The following is a 20,887-nucleotide window of genomic DNA, read 5'->3' as shown; positions in this document are numbered from 1 at the left end:
CGGAGAGATGGACTGAAAGAAGCACAGAGGTGGGGAGTAGAAAGAAGAGAGAGGGAGAGGGAGGGAGAAAAATAACAGGAGAGCATTGGACCTCAGGGTGTTTCAGTGAAGGAGGGGGCGGGGGGGGGGAGCAGAGGGATGGAGGGGGGGAGCGACGGAGGGATGTGGCACGAGGGAGCGGGAGTATGGAAACTGATCATTACAGGCAGCGCAGCGTTGGGTAACTGTGCTCTCTCTCTCTCTCCTCTCTCTCTCTCTCTCTCCCTCCTCTCTCCTCTCTCTCTCTCTCTCTCCCTCCTCTCTCCTCCTCTCTCTCTCTCCCTCCTCTCTCTCTCTCTCTCCCTCCTCTCTCCTCCTCTCTCTCTCTCCCTCACATCCAAAGTGATGCTGCTCTGACCACAGACCAGACACCGCCGGAGAAAAACAAACACCACCCCCCGTCATCCTCCCGCTCGCATGCACCAGAGAGGAGCTGCTGCTGCTGCTCTATCTCCTCCCTCCTCTCCTCCTCGTCTTATTACACTCACCCACTTCAGCCTCGCAGCGGAGAGAGAGAAGAGCCAGAGGAGGCGATGAGGAGCTTCATCTGAAAACATCTGGCTGGACTGGAGGACACCTCCCTCTCCTCCTCCTCCTCCTCCTCCTCCTCTCTGCAGCAGGTGAGCAGCGTGTTGATCTCTCCTCTCTCGCCTCTGTGCTGCTCTGTCGCAGTGTGGCCACGGCTGCTCTACATCTCCTGTCATCAGCTCAGATCTTTGAGCATCGCTGCACATGGAGCCTCCTCACTGCAGCACTGCAGCACAGAGGAGCTGATGTGATGGAGCTGGATTCAGAGGGTGGCAGCCCTGTGTGTTGTGAGGTGTGCACACTGCACGCTCCGCTACTACAGTGTATGAAGCTGCTGGAAATAAAGACTCACAGGAGAGCGAGGAGATGAATGAGAAGATTCTCCATCAGCTCCTTTTTGTGCCGTCAGGTGCAGAAACATGAAATGAAGACGCTGCAGATCATTTTCTCGCCTGAGCTCCAGGGGCAGATCAAAGTTTGTGCGAGGGAGGCAGATTCCCACGCACCCAGTGTGTTAACGCACAACTCCGGTGGATTGTCACTGTTCTGACTCCTGCTTTTTATGTGTATCTACAGAGTCATAACAATTCTCTGCTCATAATTTATACAGTTTATGTTTATGTCACAGCCTTTTCCTGCAGCGTTGTGGATGGTAAACATTTTCTGCACATGCACACACCGTACACACACACTTGCATAACAGTCCTCACAACATTGATGCCTAATTAAAAGCATGGTGGTGTTTGTTTGCTACACACATGCACACAGAAACGCACACATCCTTCACATGAATGAACACGTCAACTTGTTGAGCTCATCATAAGGAGCTGGAGGAATGATACACACACACACACAATTGTACAAATGCACATCCGCAGACCCACACAGATGCCTGAGTGACACCCACACTAACATGCACGCTCATTACACAAACCGGAGGGGAAGCGAGGTCATGTCCGACTCGACAGCGGAGCCGTGATGTTGTTCTGATCGATACAGCGAACCGGGACTGATGTGTGTCAAACTGATAAATCAGCTGGTTCACGCACAAATATCAGGTCGACACTTTGCTTCAGTGACGCGGTGAATATTCATGAGGGAAGTGATCCACACGCTGACATGATGGAGGATCTCAGCCTCAGAGCACAAACCTGCTAAACCTCAAACTCAATCGACTCTTTGCAAGTTTTTTGATTCCTGTGGTTGTTGCTCTGTGTTGAGCATCGTTCTCCCTTGAAGCAGCTGGAAACCTGGACTCACTGTATCTGACGTAACACTCACACATCGTGTGAAAGGCAGAAACACTCGTTTACCGCCAATGAAACGCTGGATTCTGGACTCGGTTCCAGAATCTGAGCACCAGCCTGTGAAATCCCATTTCAGCCTGATCTCCATCATGTTGTCATCATCATCATAGCAGCCAGCCGAGCTGATGCAAGGTCGTTTCCACAACCAGCTCCAGCTCCTGAAGTGTTTTATGCCCAAATCAGCACAAAATCATTTAATGAGTGAACAGTTGGTGTTAGAAGTTTTTTTTGTGTCGCTGCAGTTTTCTGTGATATTTCTTATTGGTCAGAAACATCCTTGTGCATTCTGCAGTCCAGATGTTGCTAATTGATCTTAATGAGGTTTCTTGAATCAATCTGTAAGCTTTTCAGTTAAAAATGTTTTTTTAAGTACCAATTTAGAAAGTTGGGTCAAAATCTAGACCTAAAGAAATAAGATGAGTATCAGCATGATGCACAGCTGCACCAATACTATTCTTTGATATATCAATATCTAAATTGATTCCTTCTAAATACCCCATCGTTAAGTGAGGAGCTGTTAATGGGACAGGTGATCTGATGTGTGTCACTGGGACAGGTGATCTGACGTGTGTTAATGGGACGGGTGATCTGACGTGTGTTAATGGGACAGGTGATCTGACGTGTGTTACTGGGACAGGTGATCTGATGTGTGTTAATGGGACAGGTGATCTGATGTGTGTTAATGGGACAGGTGATCTGATGTGTGTTAATGGGACGGGTGATCTGATGTGTGTTAATGGGACAGGTGATCTGACCTGTGGTAATGGGACAGGTGATCTGACGTGTGTTAATGGGACAGGTGATCTGATGTGTGTTAATGGGACAGGTGATCTGATGTGTGTTAATGGGACGGGTGATCTGACTTGTGTTAATGGTACAGGTGATCTGACTTGTGTTAATGGGACAGGTGATCTGACGTGTGTTAATGGGACAGGTGATCTGATGTGTGTTAATGGGACAGGTGATCTGATGTGTGTTAATGGGACAGGTGATCTGACGTGTGTTAATGGGACAGGTTCTGACTTGTGTTAATGGGACAGGTGATCTGACGTGTGTTAATGGGACAGGTGATCTGACGTGTGTTAATGGGACAGGTGATCTGACGTGTGTTACTGGGACAGGTGATCTGATGTGTGTTAATGGGACAGGTGATCTGACGTGTGTTAATGGGACAGGTGATCTGATGTGTGTTAATGGGACAGGTGATCTGATGTGTGTTAATGGGACAGTTGATCTGACGTGTGTTAATGGGACAGGTGATCTGACGTGTGTTAATGGGACAGGTGATCTGATGTGTGTTACTGGGACAGGTGATCTGATGTGTGTTAATGGGACAGGTGATCAGACGTGTGTTAATGGGACAGGTGATCTGATGTGTGTTAATGGGACAGGTGATCTGATGTGTGTTAATGGGACGGGTGATCTGATGTGTGTTAATGGGACGGGTGATCTGATGTATGTTAATGAGACAGGTGATCTGACGTGTGTTAATGGGACAGGTGATCTGACGTGTGTTAATGGGACAGGTGATCTGACGTGTGTTACTGGGACAGGTGATCTGATGTGTGTTAATGGGACAGGTGATCTGATGTGTGTTAATGGGACAGGTGATCTGACGTGTGTTAATGGGACGGGTGATCTGACGTGTGTTACTGGGACAGGTGATCTAATGTGTGTTAATGGGACGGGTGATCTGATGTGTGTTAATGGGACAGGTGATCTGACGTGTGTTACTGGGACAGGTGATCTAATGTGTGTTAATGGGACGGGTGATCTGATGTGTGTTAATGGGACAGGTGATCTGATGTATGTTACTGGGACAGGTGATCTGACGTGTGTTACTGGGACAGGTGATCTAATGTGTGTTAATGGGACGGGTGATCTGACTTGTGTTAATGGTACAGGTGATCTGACGTGTGTTAATGGGACAGGTGATCTGACGTGTGTTACTGGGACAGGTGATCTGATATGTGTTAATGGGACGGGTGATCTGACTTGTGTTAATGGTACAGGTGATCTGACGTGTGTTAATGGTACAGGTGATCTGACGTGTGTTAATGGGACAGGTGATCTGACGTGTGTTAATGGGACAGGTGATCTGACGTGTGTTAATGGGACAGGTGATCTGACGTGTGTTAATGGGACGGGTGATCTGACGTGTGTTAATGGGACAGGTGATCTGACGTGTGTTACTGGGACGGCTGATCTGACGTGTGTTAATGGGACAGGTGATCTGACGTGTGTTAATGGTACAGGTGATCTGACGTGTGTTAATGGGACGGGTGATCTGACGTGTGTTAATGGGACAGGTGATCTGACGTGTGTTACTGGGACGGCTGATCTGACGTGTGTTAATGGGACAGGTGATCTGACGTGTGTTAATGGTACAGGTGATCTGACGTGTGTTAATGGGACAGGTGATCTGACTTGTGTTAATGGGACAGGTGATCAGACGTGTGTTAATGGGACAGGTGATTTGACGTGTGTTAATGGGACAGGTGATCTGATGTGTGTTAATGGGACAGGTGATCTGACTTGTGTTAATGGGACAGGTGATCAGACGTGTGTTAATGGTACAGGTGATCTGACGTGTGTTAATGGGACAGGTGATCTGACTTGTGTTAATGGGACAGGTGATCAGACGTGTGTTAATGGGACAGGTGATCTGACGTGTGTTAATGGGACAGGTGATCTGACGTGTGTTAATGGGACAGGTGATCTGATGTGTGTTAATGGGACAGGTGATCTGATGTGTGTTAATGGGACGGGTGATCTGACGTGTGTTAATGGGACAGGTGATCTGACCTGTGCTGCTGTTCCCCAGTGCGACGCCCCGCTGCGCCCGATGCTCGGCACACGAGGAGACGAGGCCTGAACACCATGAGCTGCCAGGACAAGTGGGTCACCCTGACCCCGGCTGAGTTTGCCTTGCTACAAGAATACACTCAGTGTGAGTAGAGCTACTCTGTATGTGTGTGTGTCTGTGTGTCTGTGTGTGATGTCGAGGAGATGATGTAATCATTTTGTTGTCATTGCTGTCTCTGTGTGAAAAGTCACTTTTGCACTTTCAAATAAAAGCTTGTGGTTCAGTTCAGGGATGTGTGAGACTGGGAGAGGAACATTTTGTCCTGCAGTGAAAAACCTGAAGTGTCTTTTTAACAGGTTTTGGTCTTTACAGCCCATTTATGGATTTGATTCACACTCACTGTTCTCATCAGACCTGATAAATACACGTCCGACAGGTGAAGCTAAATTAAACTACAGCTGATTAAGAAACTCGGCCAATAGCAGCCAGTTGTTCCCCAAACCACTCCTGGGTCATCAGCTGCACGCACTCCTGATTCAACAGACTGCATCACACATTTTAGTTTTCCAGGTACAAATAGAAGTCACGCGTCAGTCGGGGTCATTTGCAGATGAGCTCACATTTTTCCACGGGGGGAAAAACACTTGACATCAGGAATCTGAAGAATCCCAAGTTAGAAATGTCTCCGGCACATTTAGTCTGATAATTTGCTGGAAATGTTTTGGTCACCATCTTTGTGTGTCGGATGAGGAGGGAAGTCATTTATAACTTTTAACTTTTAACCAGCAAAGATCATTTTGTAAAGGGAATATGAGAGGATTCAATATTTAACTTTTTTACATGGTTTCTTTTGATGAGAACCTGAAGTTACCACCTTTTTAAATGTTTGGATTTGAGTAGCCATCTTGTTTTGAAGGTGTATTCTTACCTCTTGGTGAGGTTTAGCTGTTTGTGCTAAGCTAATGTCTTGAACCAGTGTCTCTAAAGAACTGATCCTCTTCAAGTGAATCCTGGTACGACGTACAATCTGCCTCTCACCTCTTTCTTCGTGTCTGTTTTGCATCTGGGCCGTTTCTTCCCGTTCAAGAAAGTCGTCATTGTTATGACATGAGGTACATTCTCATTTTATCATGAGAAAAGATTTAAGCCTCTAAAGCGTCAGTGTTCCTCCTTCACAGACGTGTAAACACTGCTACAATCCAGTTCACTGCCGTTAATCTCCAACATCTAATGATGAATTTTTGATGTTTTAATCGTCGGCCCCGTGTTCCTCCCGCTGATGCTCGAGCTGCTCGGGCATTTAATCCGCGCGGTGCCGTTAGAGCTCTGAATGATTCATCCTCCGCCCCGACCAATGGCTGCCCGGCTCAGCAGACTGTGCTCTGGATGCCTGGAGTTTATGTTACGCTCCGAGATGTTGACACACTTCATCATTTGAAATGGTACCAGGGATGGAAAGTATGACGCCACCTGGCAGGCGCACCGCAGGATGTTGTGCGCCCCCCCCACGCACGCCGAGGTGTCGGGCGGCTTTGAAAAGTGCAACAACACAACATCGGTCACAGTAAATCGTTTGTGGGAGGACAAACTACAAAGAAAGTCTTTAGACGTCCAAGGTGTTTCGATGCTGAGTGCTTCTGTGACAGCTCGCTGTGTGACTGCAGCCTGAAGTGAGTGGTTCAGCAGCATCTCGGCTATTTTTAACACAACGTCCTCAAGCCGTGTCAAACATTGTGTGTTGTATCTGCTCTTGAGAGATTCTTAATAATGAATGCTCTTCACGCAGGATCTCTTTTAATTGATAAAGACATTTCTCCCTTTAATTGCTCCGTTCCCGGTGTAAGGGAGCTCTCTCTCTCTCTCTCTCTCTCTCTCTCTCTCTCTCTCTCTCTCTCTCTCTCTCTCTCTCTCTGCTGCACACAACAGCCAATCAGCTTCTGGCCGTTGTTTTCATGTTTATCAAATATTTGTTTTATGGGCGGCTCAGGAGTTGGTTGAATGAACGTTTCAGTGACACGAGGCTTCACAATGTAGATTAGTTATGAAAAAATTGTGTGGGAATAATAAGCAAAGAGCAGAACGAGGAGGAACACAAAGCATCAAGAGAGAACTAAAGTGTCTCAGAGTGTGTGTGTCTGTGCGTGTTTGTGCGTGCAGGCATTGTGTGCATGCGAGACAGATTTGGATAATCATGTTTCAACGAGCTCCGGGCGACTCTTTGTGCGCTGCCCTGCTACAGGTCATAAAATATCCTGTTGTCTGAGCAGCAACAATAGACATCACATCACCTCACCTCCTCCTCTCTCCCTGCTCCCCCCACCCCCTCCTGCTGTCTCTCTCATTAAAGTGAGCCATGCACACTTTCATAACATTTAATAGCTGTGCGCCCAGTCTCGCACCTTAAGCTCTGACTCACAACAATTAGAGTTTCTCTTTATGTGATGTATTTGCTCGTGTGCAAAGTGCAGCAGAGAGACACTTAGGAGATTTCTGATCCCTCAAGGTTGAAAAACATCTTCAGCGTGTTTATGATCCCGAAAAAAACCCGGTGAAATCATCAGCCTGATGGAGAAGATGAATTGTAATTTAGCGCTGGTGAATGTGACAGGCAATCAGCGGACACCTAATCAGTGTGCGCGGTAATGGCCGTGTGTGGAGATGGCGTGCTAATAAAAGATGGTCAATAATGATGACACGCGCTCGTTAAGATCTCGACACTGATGGTGAAATTCACCCCCGAGAAAAGAGAAGAGACGAATCCATTAGAGCGAGAAAGAGAAACTGAAAAGCATCTTATTAATAGACGGAGGTTTCTCTCTCATTTATTCCACAGCATCTACAGAATGTAAACAAAGTATTACTGTAACTCACAGATTAACAGTGTTGCTCCAGAGGCACAAACCCCATTACTTTTATCTGCCATAATATTTTAACCTTTGAGATTGTAAAAAAATGTTAAACAAAAGCAACAAGTCCATGATATCCACTGCATTTTAGGAAAAAAACAGAAGGACTACACTACCCACAATCCTTTGCGGTTATAGTGATGTCCCTGATTGGTCGAGCTTGTTGTTTCCATGGAAATGTTGACCACAATCATGAAATTCACATCTGCTATGATGGGATGGACGGATGAGTTTTTAAAATATGGGAAAAATAACCCACATGGCTGAAAATCTGTAAAACAAGATTTAATTCAAGAAGCGATCATTTGAAATGGTTTATGGGAAGTGTAGTTCCTTCCCTCTCTCTAAATAATTTTTCTTTGCCTTTTTCTTCCATTTCCCAACATTTATTTGCTCGGAATAAAATGTTTTATGGTCGTGATTCATCGTGTAGCCGGCCGGCATCGATCCACCAGTAAAACCAGGATTTGCTGGGATCTCAAAACAGAAAATGATCTGTTCTAAAAGAGGCTGGATCTTTATAAGCTTGAATTCTAATGAAATAAAAAAGCTTATGAATTATTAAATTAGCTTTTCTCTTCATGTGTGAGGACTTTTACTGTAACGTTCATTATAAACCCAGCTTCAGTTATTGATGAGAGAAATAAGCGTTACCTGCTGAACTCACCTGCTGCTTATCCATCAGTGACACGCTGTGTGGTCTCCTGATCGTTACCTGAGGGTCTCGATCTCATGATCAACGCTACCCGGCTTCCGGCTGCTCCGTGGGCCTCGTTAAAGAAGAAGAAACTGATACGAGAACTTAAACAAACACCTTTAGTGTAAAGTAGCTGTGAGCAGGGATCGGCTTGATCGTGGAGATGAACCAGGCCGTCCGGCGCCTGTGACAAGATGCTCCTTCTTATTAACTTCAGTAACATTAGAAGCTGGTGTCTGTGGCGCGGGGAATTGATTTAGCAGTAGGGCTCATAAACGCTCGGCAGCACGCGGTAATTATCACAGCGACTCTGCTCAAGTTATTTCCGTCTGTAGCCGAGTCGCTCTGAGCTTCACACAAGTGGGGACACATCAGCCTGAGCTTAAACAAATCCGGTAAATGTGTAAATTTAAACTCTCGGAGAAAACAAAGATTATGACAGATTTAAGGGATTCTAATCATCAGAATTCAAACTCTAGACGATTTGAACAAAATGTAATATGACACAATCTCACAGTGATTATATGCCAACCAACCAGATCTCATTCATTTCACCTGATCACAAACAATATGTATTCTAAAACATGGATTTGGTTTCTACTTCCAAAAAGTCACAATAATACAAAACGATACACTAAACGTGGATAACGCTTTTTCAAATTCTACAATCCAAGATTTTACAAATACAGACGCTGACATCTTTCTCTGGTGACGACATTTTCCCGCCACTAGGGGGTGATCATGATGTTCTGGCTTCACTTTTGGCTTTTCATGTCATAGCTGTCATGTCGTAACTCTTTCCCCTTCCTAACTGAACCCTGGCTCATTTTCTGACCACCAATCATCCTCTTGCTTCTTTTATACATGTTGTTGCCTTGAATTTACCTTTGTACATTTATTGTTCGGCTAAAAGATGTGGTTGTAGCTGCATTCATTTGAGTTACACCACTTTTAGAAGCTCCAATAACATCTGACACCAGTAAGAACACAAAGAGTTTACAGGTTTGTGTGCAGGATAGTGTAGATCTCACTCACACTTTGTGTACTGACATGACCTAGAGATGCTGCACATTTTAAAGTAGAAAGTCATTTGCAGTAACAAGCTTCATTTGTTGCCCACACACACACACACACGCCTTTGCTTGCTGAGTACAGTGTAAGTGAAAGTTTTAAGATCCTCGCTAGTCGGGGAATCAAGTGTGTGTTTGTGTGTTTGAAGATTAACAGAAGAACACAAACGAACTAACTTATCCTGCGTGTAATCGTTCAGACTCGACCAAGAAGCTGAAGGATGTTCTGCAGGAGTTCCATGGAGATGGTGTGTTGGCTAAATACAATCCAGAGGAGGTATGTTCCGTTTACATTATACAACAGATGCTTTAGGCTCTATTCAATCCAGATGTGCGTATCGTCGTCATACACACAAACAACAGAGGCTGTTTCTTCACATGCACTTGTTGCTTTTCTCACAGATTATTAAACACAATGATTCAGAAGTCTTAATTTTTTTAGACGATTGGTTTCTCTGCATATTCTCATTTTCTGGAAAAATTGTGACACCCAGTCTGAGCTGTAAGCTGCCGGCTAGCAGATAAAATAATTGGGTTTACGTCCCTGCAGCTGAATGGCTTATCCAGGGATGTCACCATAATAAAAGCATTTCAAGGCTGGAATTTACTATTTTGTGTGAGAATAATGAGGTGTGGAGAATAAAACCATTTTTCACTCATCGATTTTATTTTATTTTCTGCGTATCTAAATGAATGTAAATAATATAGAGCGTGAATACCTCGAGGGAATCTCTGTGTTCTTGGGTGCGGAGATAAACTGCAGCCTCAGTCTAATCTAATACACGACTTTTAATCCAGTTTATACATTCATAATCGCTGCGTCATAGTTAAAACATCCATCATTTAGTGGCATTTTATTGTGACTCTTTTTTAATGCAATATTTGCACAATGCATCCGTGAACTTGTTGAGTTTCTTTCCCTCTTCAATGCTCCAGAAGCAGGAAATCCTCTGTCAGGTAACTGAAGTCTCCTCCTCCTCTCTGTGTGTGATTTTGCTAAATGTTCATGAAGTTCCTCACTGAGTAACTCAAGTGTCAAGCTGAACAATCACTTACACAGGTAATAAGTCAGTTTCCACAGCACAATACAGCGAAATGCAACATGCAGGTCCTCTAATGTGTGTCGTCTGCACACGACTTATAGATCCAGTCAGGAAAGCAGGTAGGCAGGCAATCAACAGGACGGATGAAGTTGTCAGAAACATAAAAACACATTACATGCATTGTTAGCAAAGGAATGAGCTCCAGAAACACGTGAACTCCTTTTAGACGGATCTCACCACTTTCTCCGGCTGCAGCTTTGCTTCTGAAACCCTCTGTGAATCATCTCTGCAGCTCAACATGACACCCAGCGTCTCCTCTTCCCGTTTTGCAGGAGATCGACTTTGAGGGTTTTAAGGTCTTCATGCAGACGTTCCTGGAGAGCGAGCTGCCCGAAGACTTCTGTCAACACCTCTTCATGTCGTTTAGCAACAAGGGAACCAAACCCACTCCCTCATGTTCTGACAAACCCAAAGTCCCTGGTATGTGTACAAATGAAATATTTACTCCCAACGAACGCTCGGAGTGTAAACACGACACTGTCCCCGTGTCTGTTATTCATATTTGAATCTGTTCCAGAGACAGTGTGTCAGTTATTCTCTGTCCTCGCAGCATTTTAACAGAGTTTTAAAATAACAAAGAAAACTGAGCTTCACCTCATTGAGATGTAAAATAGCCTCTTTCTGTTTTGAGCCTTCAGACTAATAGAGCGGCTGCCAAGTCCAGCCGGAGGGAGAACAATGTAAATCGTAGTGTGGACGCTGCCAGCGGTCTTGGCAAGAGTCTTGTTTGTTTACAAGATGTTACACTAAATGTCTCATTCTTATGTGGTGATGACTAACCAATGCATGGAACAGGACAATCAGGAGGAATCCTGTCTGAAATACAGCTGTTCACTGACTGCTTGTGTAGAGTTTAATGAAACTGCAAAGTCCAACCAACCTCCCACACATCGGTTTGTAATGTTAATTCAAACAAAGAGTCTTCAAAGTTAAGTTAAAGGTTAAAGTCTGCATGATTTACGAGGCTCTATTTGCAGAAAAGGAATATTTTCTATTTGCAATTCCATTATATTCAACCTCTAACAATTCTTTTGTTTCATTGTGAGCTGCAGGCCACCATAGAGGCCTCATTAATGCTTAGAGTGGGAGGGTGAGGCGAGGGCAGAGTCCTGCACTGGTTCTTTTATGCAAACCAGTGAATCGGACCAAGTGAAATCTGGAGCCGCGACCCGTCACCTGTGATTTAAAAACACACATGCTCCATTCACAGTGGCTCAGACCTGATGGGCTACGGCCTCCTTGTCCTTCTGATTCAGGCTGAGTTGTGTCTTGGAAGTTGTTGCAGCACCTTTGCTCTTGTCGACACGTTTCCTTCGTTTGTCAAATCTCTTCCCTCTTACAAGCAGCATATCCACTGAGAACAGTTTCACCTTTGGCTCTTTCTCTCTGTATGTAATTGACACTTTTTGGCTTCGTGTTTTGGAGCTGTCACGTCATCCACCATCCATCCACTCTCCACTGCTTATACAAGAATGAAGGACTTCTCCTTAGCCACGTCTCCCCCCTCTTCAGGGACCTGGAGGTGCGTCTCAGCCAGGTTGGATATATAATCCCTCCAGCTTCTGTTCTGGGTCAGCCAAGCGTCTCCTCCCTTTCGGGCTCACGCACTCGTGTTCACCTCCACAGGGAAGCTCTGGAGAAGCCTCTCGATCAGCTCCCTGAGCCTCTTCGGCTGGCTGACGCTTCACAGCCAAGGAGTGGTTCTCCAAACCCGTCGTCTCCGCCTGCCAGGGAAACTCATAGAGGAAGCTTGTGTCCATATGTTTTACTATGGTCAGTACCCAAAGCTCGGCAGCAAAGGTTAAAGGTTAGCAAACTAAATATTTCATGGAACAGAGAAAGAAAAGTAGAGTCTGCAGCACCACAGAGAATCCTGTATGGACACTCTACTTTGACATGAAGAACCAGTGGTGTTAATGACTCAACATCATGTATCGCTCCTCATCGTTAACTGTTGAACTCAGTGAGATAAGATGGAGACGTTCTCGTGTAGAATTCAAACAAATCCTCAGTGAGAAAACCTCCCTGCATCCAAATACAAAGCCAAACACAACCGGACCTTTGGTGGAACTGGACACGATTGATCGGTTGAGTAATGCCAGGCTTCCTAGCGCAGCAGGTTGTTGGGCTAACATTAGCCGCGATGCGTAGGATGCTTTGACCTTTTGTCCCCCCCCCGCAGGGTTGAGGCTGATCAAAGGGAGCTCCACCCCCCTGAAGATGGCCGCTCTGCCGCAGCCTCTGGAGGCGGTGCAGCTCAAGGACATTGTGTGTTACCTGTCGTTGCTGGAGGGAGGACGTCCCGAGGACAAGCTGGAGTGTGAGTGTCTCCCGGTGTCGCACAACTGGGTTTTTATTATCCTGTTATTGAACAGCAAGCAACAGAGGCGCAGCGGTGTGACCACGGTGCCACCGCTCGATTCCTGGATTTCAGAGAAAACACAAATAAAAAAGGTGAAGTGCAAAAGCCAGACGACTGAGTTAAAGGGAGCAGATGTAATGTGACTGGTCGAGTCAAACCTCAGCGGGTGGAAGGAGTGAAGCCCGGAGAAAAAGGCAAAGGGCGAGTGAGGACGGAGCTAATGCCACAAATTCTTCCTCTGCTGCTCTGTGGAAAAACGCAGCATCAGGTTCCCGAGAGCAGCAGATATAAAAACAGGTGGATGGAAATCCTGAGTCTTATTCTGAAGTTTAAACCAAACGGACGTCAGCCAATCAGAAAGTCGTCTGATGGACCAGAGAGTAGTTTAGTTTTGTCCTGAAGTCCATGAAACAATTTCCCCAAAAATGTGAATCCTCAATTCAAAAAGAACGAAGGACAGTATCAGAGAAAGTCACTAAATCAAATTTACTTTATTTGTTATTTCACACTTTTGTCGGATTGTTTGTGTTCAACTACAAAACCCTTTCTGTGAGGTTAACACAACATGATGACAAGAACATTTAATCAAACCTTTTCTTTCTTGTTTTCCCATAATTCAAATAAGTAGCTCACAACCAAGGTTTCTATCCCTCATGTTTTCATATTTTCTGCTCTGGAGCTCGTCCTCTTTATTTATTTACATTTGAAATCCAGGTTACTCAGTTTCTTCCCTCTGCAGCTCTGATTCTAGGAAGAGACGTTTGCATCTTTGCAGTTTATTGACACAAACTCCCACGTCTCCTAATTGTGTTCATCACATCATTTATTCACAGGGTTACGCTGCGTAATTGGACATCAGTGTGATTCCTTTTTTTTCCTGTGTTGCTGTAATTCTCATCCAGCTGCTGAATTATTGAGCAGGCGTGCATTAAGATCAGGAAAGACTAAATTATTCAGCTGGCATGTGTGTGAGCACATCACGGATTTAACTGTGGATAAAGTCTCTTCAAACATTAACTCCCTCCCTCCCTCTCTTTCATCCCCCTCTCCCTCCCTCCTTCTCGGTGGTCCTCACTCTGTAGTGGAGGGGTCCCTCTACTGGTTTGGTTGAGAAATGCACCAACTTTATTTATACTCCACTTTACTCAACAGTGTTATGAGATGAAGAAAATAGTACGGAGGCCGAGAGAGCTCAACACACTGAAAACACAAAGACGTTATGAAGACACATTAAATATTAAGTGAGATGACATAAAGGTAAATGAGATTAAAAACAACTACAGTCAGTAATTAAGGTAAAAACGTTACAGAATAAAAAAAACAGCTAAAACAGAATAAGTCAACATATAGTGACTTAAATTTTCTATAGAGATTAAAACCAGAAGGTCACAGAAAAACAACAAATCTATTGTTTAAATATCAAGTTATTAAATGTAAATAATAAATAGAGTTTGACTTGGAAGCTTCTTTAAAACAACTCAAAATCCAGCGGAGACTGAATGACTCTCAGACATTTGGTAAAATCTGTTTTCAATACATTCATCTGTCGTTATTTAATACATTTTAATTACATAACAGCATTTTGTGAGTAAAAAATGAGTCAAATGCAGGAACTCAACACATAACACATCTCGTTTGAATTAATAAAACTGTATTATCCCAAATCACTGCTGGAGGAGCATTTATAAATATATTTCTAGTGTTTTTCTCATTACGACTTGACACAGAAGTCAACAACAATCATCAGGACCATGTTTTGCACTCTGTTGCCGCCTGGTGCGTCTTTGCGTCAACACAGTTGCCTTCTTGTTACACCACGTACACCCCCCCCCCCCCCAACTCCTCCCCCTGTGCCTCAAAAAGTCTCCTTCTCACAGGAAACTGCCAATTATCTCCTGGTGAGTGGCCCTGACCAGCCGCCATGTGACGTCCACTCGTCATGTCAGCAGCCAATTCTAACAGTCACTGAAGAAAATGATCAGCACACAGGTTGTGTTGTTGTTATTACAACTCGGCTGCGTTTAGACTTTACAGGGTGTGTGTGTGTGGGGGGGGGGGGGGGCTCGCCATGACGTTCAGGACCGTCCAGTCACAGCTGGGATATTGGGTGTGACTGGTTTCCATGGTGAAACACATGAAGTTGTAGGGGTCGCAGGTTTTTTCTAGTATTGGGTGAACAAGGTGAGAAGGAGCACCGGGTGATGAGGCTTCTCCAGTAACTTCCCCTGTGAGGGTGAGGAAGAGGAGGGGGTCCAGGGTGTTGATGCTGTGACCTGATTGTTTCTTTTGTTTCTTCCTCAGTCATGTTCCGTCTCTACGACACCGATGGAAACGGGTCCTTAGACAGCTCGGTAAATATCGCTCCTCTTCAAATCTCTCTTTTGAATTAGATTTAGATTTGAACTGATCCTGTTCACAAATGTTTTTGGACAAAACGCTCAAATTGAAATAAGAACATTCAACACCAAGTAAAGCACGACATATTGGGAAGATTAAATAACAATTATGGAAAGGATCTATCATTCTGATTATTCCTCATTAGTAAATGATTTTATAAACAGATATATCTTTCTTTCGCTGTCTGTTTCTCTATCTTTCTCCATCACTCCATCTCTCTATCTGTCTGTCTCGCTCTTTCTCAACTTAATTACCTCTGTTCTCTCTCTCAATCATTCCTCTCTCTGTCCGTCCATCTCTTTCCATCTCTCTATCCCTACCCATCCCTTTATTTCTCTGTCTTTCTATCTTGTCTCTCTATCTCTCTCTCTTTATATCTCTTTATCATTCCATCTCTATATCGAATGGATGAAAGTAATGGAGGTGTAGTGTGATTATATTTATGAATGAGAGCATCAGTGTTCACATGTGTAGATATGTAGATGTATAGAAAGTGTAAAGGAGAGAACGAGTGGAATATCGGGGTGTGGTGGGTGGAGGGTCTGTAATGTATCCAGGTATTAGTCAAGTCCAACCATTACTTCCTGAAAGAGGAATGAAGATCACCTTGTTTAGAAAAGTTCTGTACAAATAAACATTATTAATATAACGTGTTTTTTAATTCAGTGACATATTTGTAGGACTTTGGTGAAAACACTGAAGTACGTGGTTACATTTAAAAACGTGTGACCTCTTGATCTACTGTGACTGATCCTCAGCATCACATGGACTCACTTGCCTCCAGATAATAATGTCACCCCCTCTGCCCCCCCCAAGAAACCCAACCATTGTAATTAGCCGCTCAGCTCCGCAGCTCTTCCCACGCTGCCCTTTGTTTTCCTGCGTGCAGCTCGTCTGTGTGACGTCCCCCCCCCCCCTGTTATTACACACTGCGGATCAGGCTATTCAGGCCGCAGACGTTTAGTGACACGGGTTTGTAAGGCTGCAATATACGGAAAGGTAAACACAGTGTTTGTGTGGCTCTAATGAGCGTCTGTGGTCTCGCCGCAGGAGCTGGAGCACATTATCTCCCAGATGATGCACGTGGCAGAGTACCTGGAGTGGGACGTGACCGAGCTGAAACCAGTAAGAAAAACACAGCCCGGGAATTAACACACAAAAACTCCAGCTCGCTATTCAATCTTATTTAAAGCTTTATTTATTTTTATTTTTTCAGACAAAGACCATCCCTGTGCAGTTTAATCGTATTTGTTTTTGTCTTGGCTGTTTGCTTTATGTATTTATGTATCTCCTCTATTTTGACTGCTCAGAGCTCTGGTGTGTGTCTCTATAATGTGTCTGTTTTTGTTTTTTATTTTTATTTTGGTCGGTCATGGGTTCTTAAAGTGAGTTCATACCTCTGCACGGGCCAAACATCTCCTTCCACCTGATCTGGATCATAATGTAAATCAGCGAATTGTACAAACTTGTAATCTCAACACTTTAAATATGACTGATCGTGTTTTAATCCAGATCCAAATATTAATTCCTGAAAAAATAAGGGAAATTAATAAAAATTCTAATAAAACACAATTTCCCATGTAGATAAAACTTCTACACAAAGAATGTAATCCTGTGATTTGCCTTGTGGTGACTTCGTTCATCATGATAGTGTCTGTCTCCAGATCCTCCAGGAGATGATGCAGGAGATCGACTACGACCACGACGGCACCGTGTCCCTGGAGGAGTGGATCCAGGGCGGGATGACCACCATCCCTCTGCTGGTGCTGCTGGGCCTGGAGACGGTGAGTCCACACATCTTCTCTCACATCCTGCAAGATAAAGACCTGGTTGGTCACTCAAACATCTCTAATTGCTTTGAGAGTTATTTTTCTCATTTATACTGGATCATTTTGATCCCTGCTGGTCTACTCCCGCAAACCATCACCAGTTCTGTCTGCAGTTCATTGTTTACCCACTAGAGAGCAGCATTTGACCACCTCCAACAGAAATCCCCACCAGAGCTCATATTTTATGAATGAGTGTCTCTGCTAAGACCTGATCTCTGTCTGTGCTGCACCTTTGTTTAAAAAGTACAATATGATAGAAAACACTAATTCTTAATTTAAAATCCTCGTCAGGAGATGATCAACAAGCTAAATGACAAATAAATTGGTGAAAAGAAAAGCGGATGATCCTCAGAGACCATGAGAAGATGAAGAGAGTCAGATAATTGATAAAGATTCAGTTAATTAACGGATCATCTGTTCCTCTCGCTGCAGAACGTGAAAGACGACGGTCAACACGTGTGGAGACTGAAGCATTTCAACAAACCAGCGTACTGCAACCTGTGTCTCAACATGCTGGTCGGCCTGGGGAAGCAGGGACTCTGCTGCTCCTGTGAGTGATTCACCTCTGCTGGTTTTCACAACCCCAACTCTGGAGGATGTCCCCAGAACCGTGTCGGGCTAGGGTTAACCGGGTTGGGTTCTCTGGAGTCTGTCTTTGTCAGACTCTCCGCTCAGACTTGTTCACAGAAATCTCAGCAGGACGTGACTTATTACATTTGTGACACAACATCTTCACCCTGAGATATTTGCTCAATTCGAGTTAGAAGCGTCACCTACACACACCCACTCGCTCACTGAATCCTGCAGAGGATCTCCTGCTGTGTCGGACTTTCTGTGGACTTCAGGCTTTCAGGAGAAACTCCACAGAAAGTCTGGAGGCTCTCACTCAGACATCTGTGTCCACGGCCCCTCTGGAGAAAGTCAGGAGATTCTCCGGAGTTCAGTTTCGTGTCTGAAAGTAGCTTTACTTTGAAGGGTTCGACAGATTCAGCCTCTTCACCTACAGACACACAAACCGTTGTCACTTATAACTCTGTGAAAAGTCTGTTTCTCTCTTTCCTCTGTGAGTGTTAAAAACTCTTCTCTTGTTCTTTTCCCAGTCTGCAAGTACACGGTTCACGAGCGCTGCGTGGCTCGAGCTCCGCCCTCCTGCATCAAGACCTACGTCAAGTCCAAGAAGAACACGGAGGTGTGTTGATTGGAGTGTTTGGCAGGTGGCACGCGTGGATCAGCTCGAGAGTTTCTCTTCCTCTAATGGAATTAAAACAGTGACTGAGAGCGAGCTGAAGACACAGATACAGAGAGCAACGCTTCTCTCTCTCTCTTCTGTCCTTCTGTCCTTCGCCTGCATTTCCTTTGGGATCAAAGTGTCCATCTTTCTATGTCTATAACTCTATCTCTAAATGTGTCTCTCATTCTCTATATCTGTGTACCCATATTTCTGTTTATCTCTCTCTATCTATCTCATATTTCTTTCTCACACTCTTTGTCTCTGTCTGTTGTGTGTTGTCTCTCGCTCTCTCTCTCTCTCCATATATCCCTCTCTCTCTCTGTGCATTGTGTGTACCTCTCTCTTTTTTTCCTGCAGCACGTTTCTCTTCTCACTTCTCTCATGTGTGTTATCTCTCACTCTCACTCTCTCTGTCTCTCTCCATCTATCCCACTCTTTCTCGCTCACTCTCTCCCTCTCTCTCTGTGCATTTTGTGTACTTCTTGTTTTTTCCTGCAGCTCACCTCTCTTGCTCTCTCGCTCTCTCGCTCTCCCTCTCTCTCTCTTGCTCTCTTTGTATTGTGTCTCCTTCTTGTTTTTTCCTGCAGCACGTTTCTCTTCTCTCCTGTGTGTTGTCTCTCTGTCTCTCTCTCTCTCCCTCTCTCTCTCTCCCTTCCCTCTCCCCCTCTCTCTCTCTCGCTCTCTGGTTGTGTGTTCTTCTTGTTTTTGTCTTCAGCACGTTCCTCTTCTCACTTCTCTCCCGTGTGTTGTCTCTGTGTCTCTCTGCAGGTGATGCATCATTTCTGGGTGGAGGGGAACTGCCCCACCAAGTGCGACAAGTGTCACAAAACCATTAAGTGTTACCAGGGCCTGACTGGGCTCCACTGTGTGTGGTGTCAAATCTCGGTGAGAGGCAGCCACCTCCTCATTATACTCCCACTTCTTATTGTTGTTTATCTTGTTTTTCTGGAAGTCATCTCACCAATTTACACCCAGGAAACACGTGTCTGTGGCTGAAAGTTGACACATGAAACGCACACAAACTCCTGAACATGTACATAAAACCTTTTCTGGTTAATAACACAAGTTTTCCCTGCAGCTCCATAACAAGTGTGCCTCCCACGTGAAGCCTGAGTGTGACTGCGGCCCCCTGAAGGATCACATCCTGCCCCCCAGCTCCATCTGCCCCGTGGTTCTGGTAAGAGCTCGCTCCTCTCCAGGTCAGGGCCGCCGTCACGTGGCCGACCCGGTTTGACACCGCGTCAATCTGAGAGGACGTGATGAGGCTTCATCGATCGGCTCGGGGGAAATTCACAAGTGGGAGAGAGAGAGAGAGAGAGAAAGAGAGAGAGAGTGAGGATCCAGGCGTCGAGCTGCACATTCATCTCTGAAATCAGTTATTGTTCTCATCCCTAGAGATTATTTCCAAAACTACACAAGTTCAGGAAAAAAGACGGAATAAACTGCTCGTTAAAATATGAATTATTGACGTGTTTAATCTTTTAAAGGTTCAGTGTGAAGGATTTAGTCAAACCTAGTGGTGAAGTTGCATATTGCAGCGAATTGAATATACTTAGCTTCACCCTCCTTCAGGTAATGTTAGAGAAAACAGGACTGATTTGGTTTGTCTGAGAAAAGACTCAAGAATTTAAAGAGTTAATACAAAAATATGATTATTCATAGAATCGTTTGGTTATCTATAAATTTGTATCATTAGAGGGAAAAATAAAGATGAATTATGTATTTGATTTTGGTGATAGATCTAAATCCTACACACTGGTTATTTAAACCTATTTATTCGTTTGATTTATTTGTCCATTAAATAACATACATTTCTCTATGGTTAATAAAAAGCAGGTCTTCAAAAGGAGTAACTCTGCAAATCTAAATATTCAGAACTGAAATAGCTTTCTCAGAACCGTCCCTATAATTAGAACAAGCTCCAATAAGTCACTTTCTAGATTCATGGATTGTAGGGAAACCAATGTTTCTTAAATCTTCGCCTGTTTACAGCAGAAATCCACAAAGAAACTTGCTTTGCAATACAATAACAACAAAGGTATTTATCCAAGTGAATGAAAAGGAAAAATTGTTTTTAAAGATCAGAACTCGTATCTTTTCTAAAAGTACAAATGATTTATGAATTTATCAGTGCTTTGAAATGTAACGTCAACATCACAGCTTGACCTTTGACCCCAGGAGCGACAGACCACGCTGAGGAAAGACTCCAGGTGCAGTCAGTCGAGTCGGGGGAAGATGCAGAGAGCGAACTCGGTCACAGTGGACGGACAAGGGCTGCAGGTAGGAGAAAACACAGTAAACTGAAGTAAAATATGTAGTAACTGTTTAATCAGTCTATTGTTTACAGCTTTTTTAAATGAATGGAAACGAGAAAACACTGAATTTGATTTTAAGTCTGAACTGTGGATCTTTTAACTCGTGGTTTTCAGACGCAGGGAGATTTCCTCCATCTCGTATTTGCCAGCACAGATTTGATATTGTTTTATTGTTTAATTTGTGAATCAAACATTTTCTCATGGTTGAATGTCACGTTTTGAGCCTGTGCCTGGCGTCGTGTGGTCCGAGCGGATCTGCGGCCGCTCATTCGTAGGTTCGATTCCGGCCTGATCCTC

General features: G+C 44.4%; 1 protein-coding gene across 1 annotated transcript in view; it reads left to right on the top strand.

Annotated features, from left to right (window-relative positions):
- Nucleotides 1-392: 392 nt before the first annotated feature.
- dgkb (diacylglycerol kinase, beta) overlaps nt 393-20,887 on the top strand; it is a 54,232-nt gene continuing 33,737 nt past the window's right edge. The window contains exons 1-14 of the mRNA XM_062400162.1: nt 393-659; nt 4,699-4,824; nt 9,554-9,630; nt 10,290-10,310; nt 10,729-10,876; nt 12,639-12,776; nt 15,120-15,169; nt 16,266-16,340; nt 16,880-16,999; nt 17,477-17,594; nt 18,145-18,233; nt 19,044-19,160; nt 19,354-19,452; nt 20,454-20,555. Of these exons, the coding sequence (XP_062256146.1) occupies nt 4,755-4,824; nt 9,554-9,630; nt 10,290-10,310; nt 10,729-10,876; nt 12,639-12,776; nt 15,120-15,169; nt 16,266-16,340; nt 16,880-16,999; nt 17,477-17,594; nt 18,145-18,233; nt 19,044-19,160; nt 19,354-19,452; nt 20,454-20,555 (1,224 nt within the window). The 5' untranslated portion in view covers nt 393-659; nt 4,699-4,754. The remainder of the gene's footprint in view (nt 660-4,698; nt 4,825-9,553; nt 9,631-10,289; nt 10,311-10,728; nt 10,877-12,638; nt 12,777-15,119; nt 15,170-16,265; nt 16,341-16,879; nt 17,000-17,476; nt 17,595-18,144; nt 18,234-19,043; nt 19,161-19,353; nt 19,453-20,453; nt 20,556-20,887) is intronic.

Source organism: Platichthys flesus, chromosome 11, assembly GCF_949316205.1.
Source record: "Platichthys flesus chromosome 11, fPlaFle2.1, whole genome shotgun sequence".
Taxonomy (NCBI): Eukaryota; Metazoa; Chordata; class Actinopteri; order Pleuronectiformes; family Pleuronectidae; genus Platichthys; species Platichthys flesus.
This window is presented reverse-complemented; position numbering and strand designations above follow the sequence as displayed.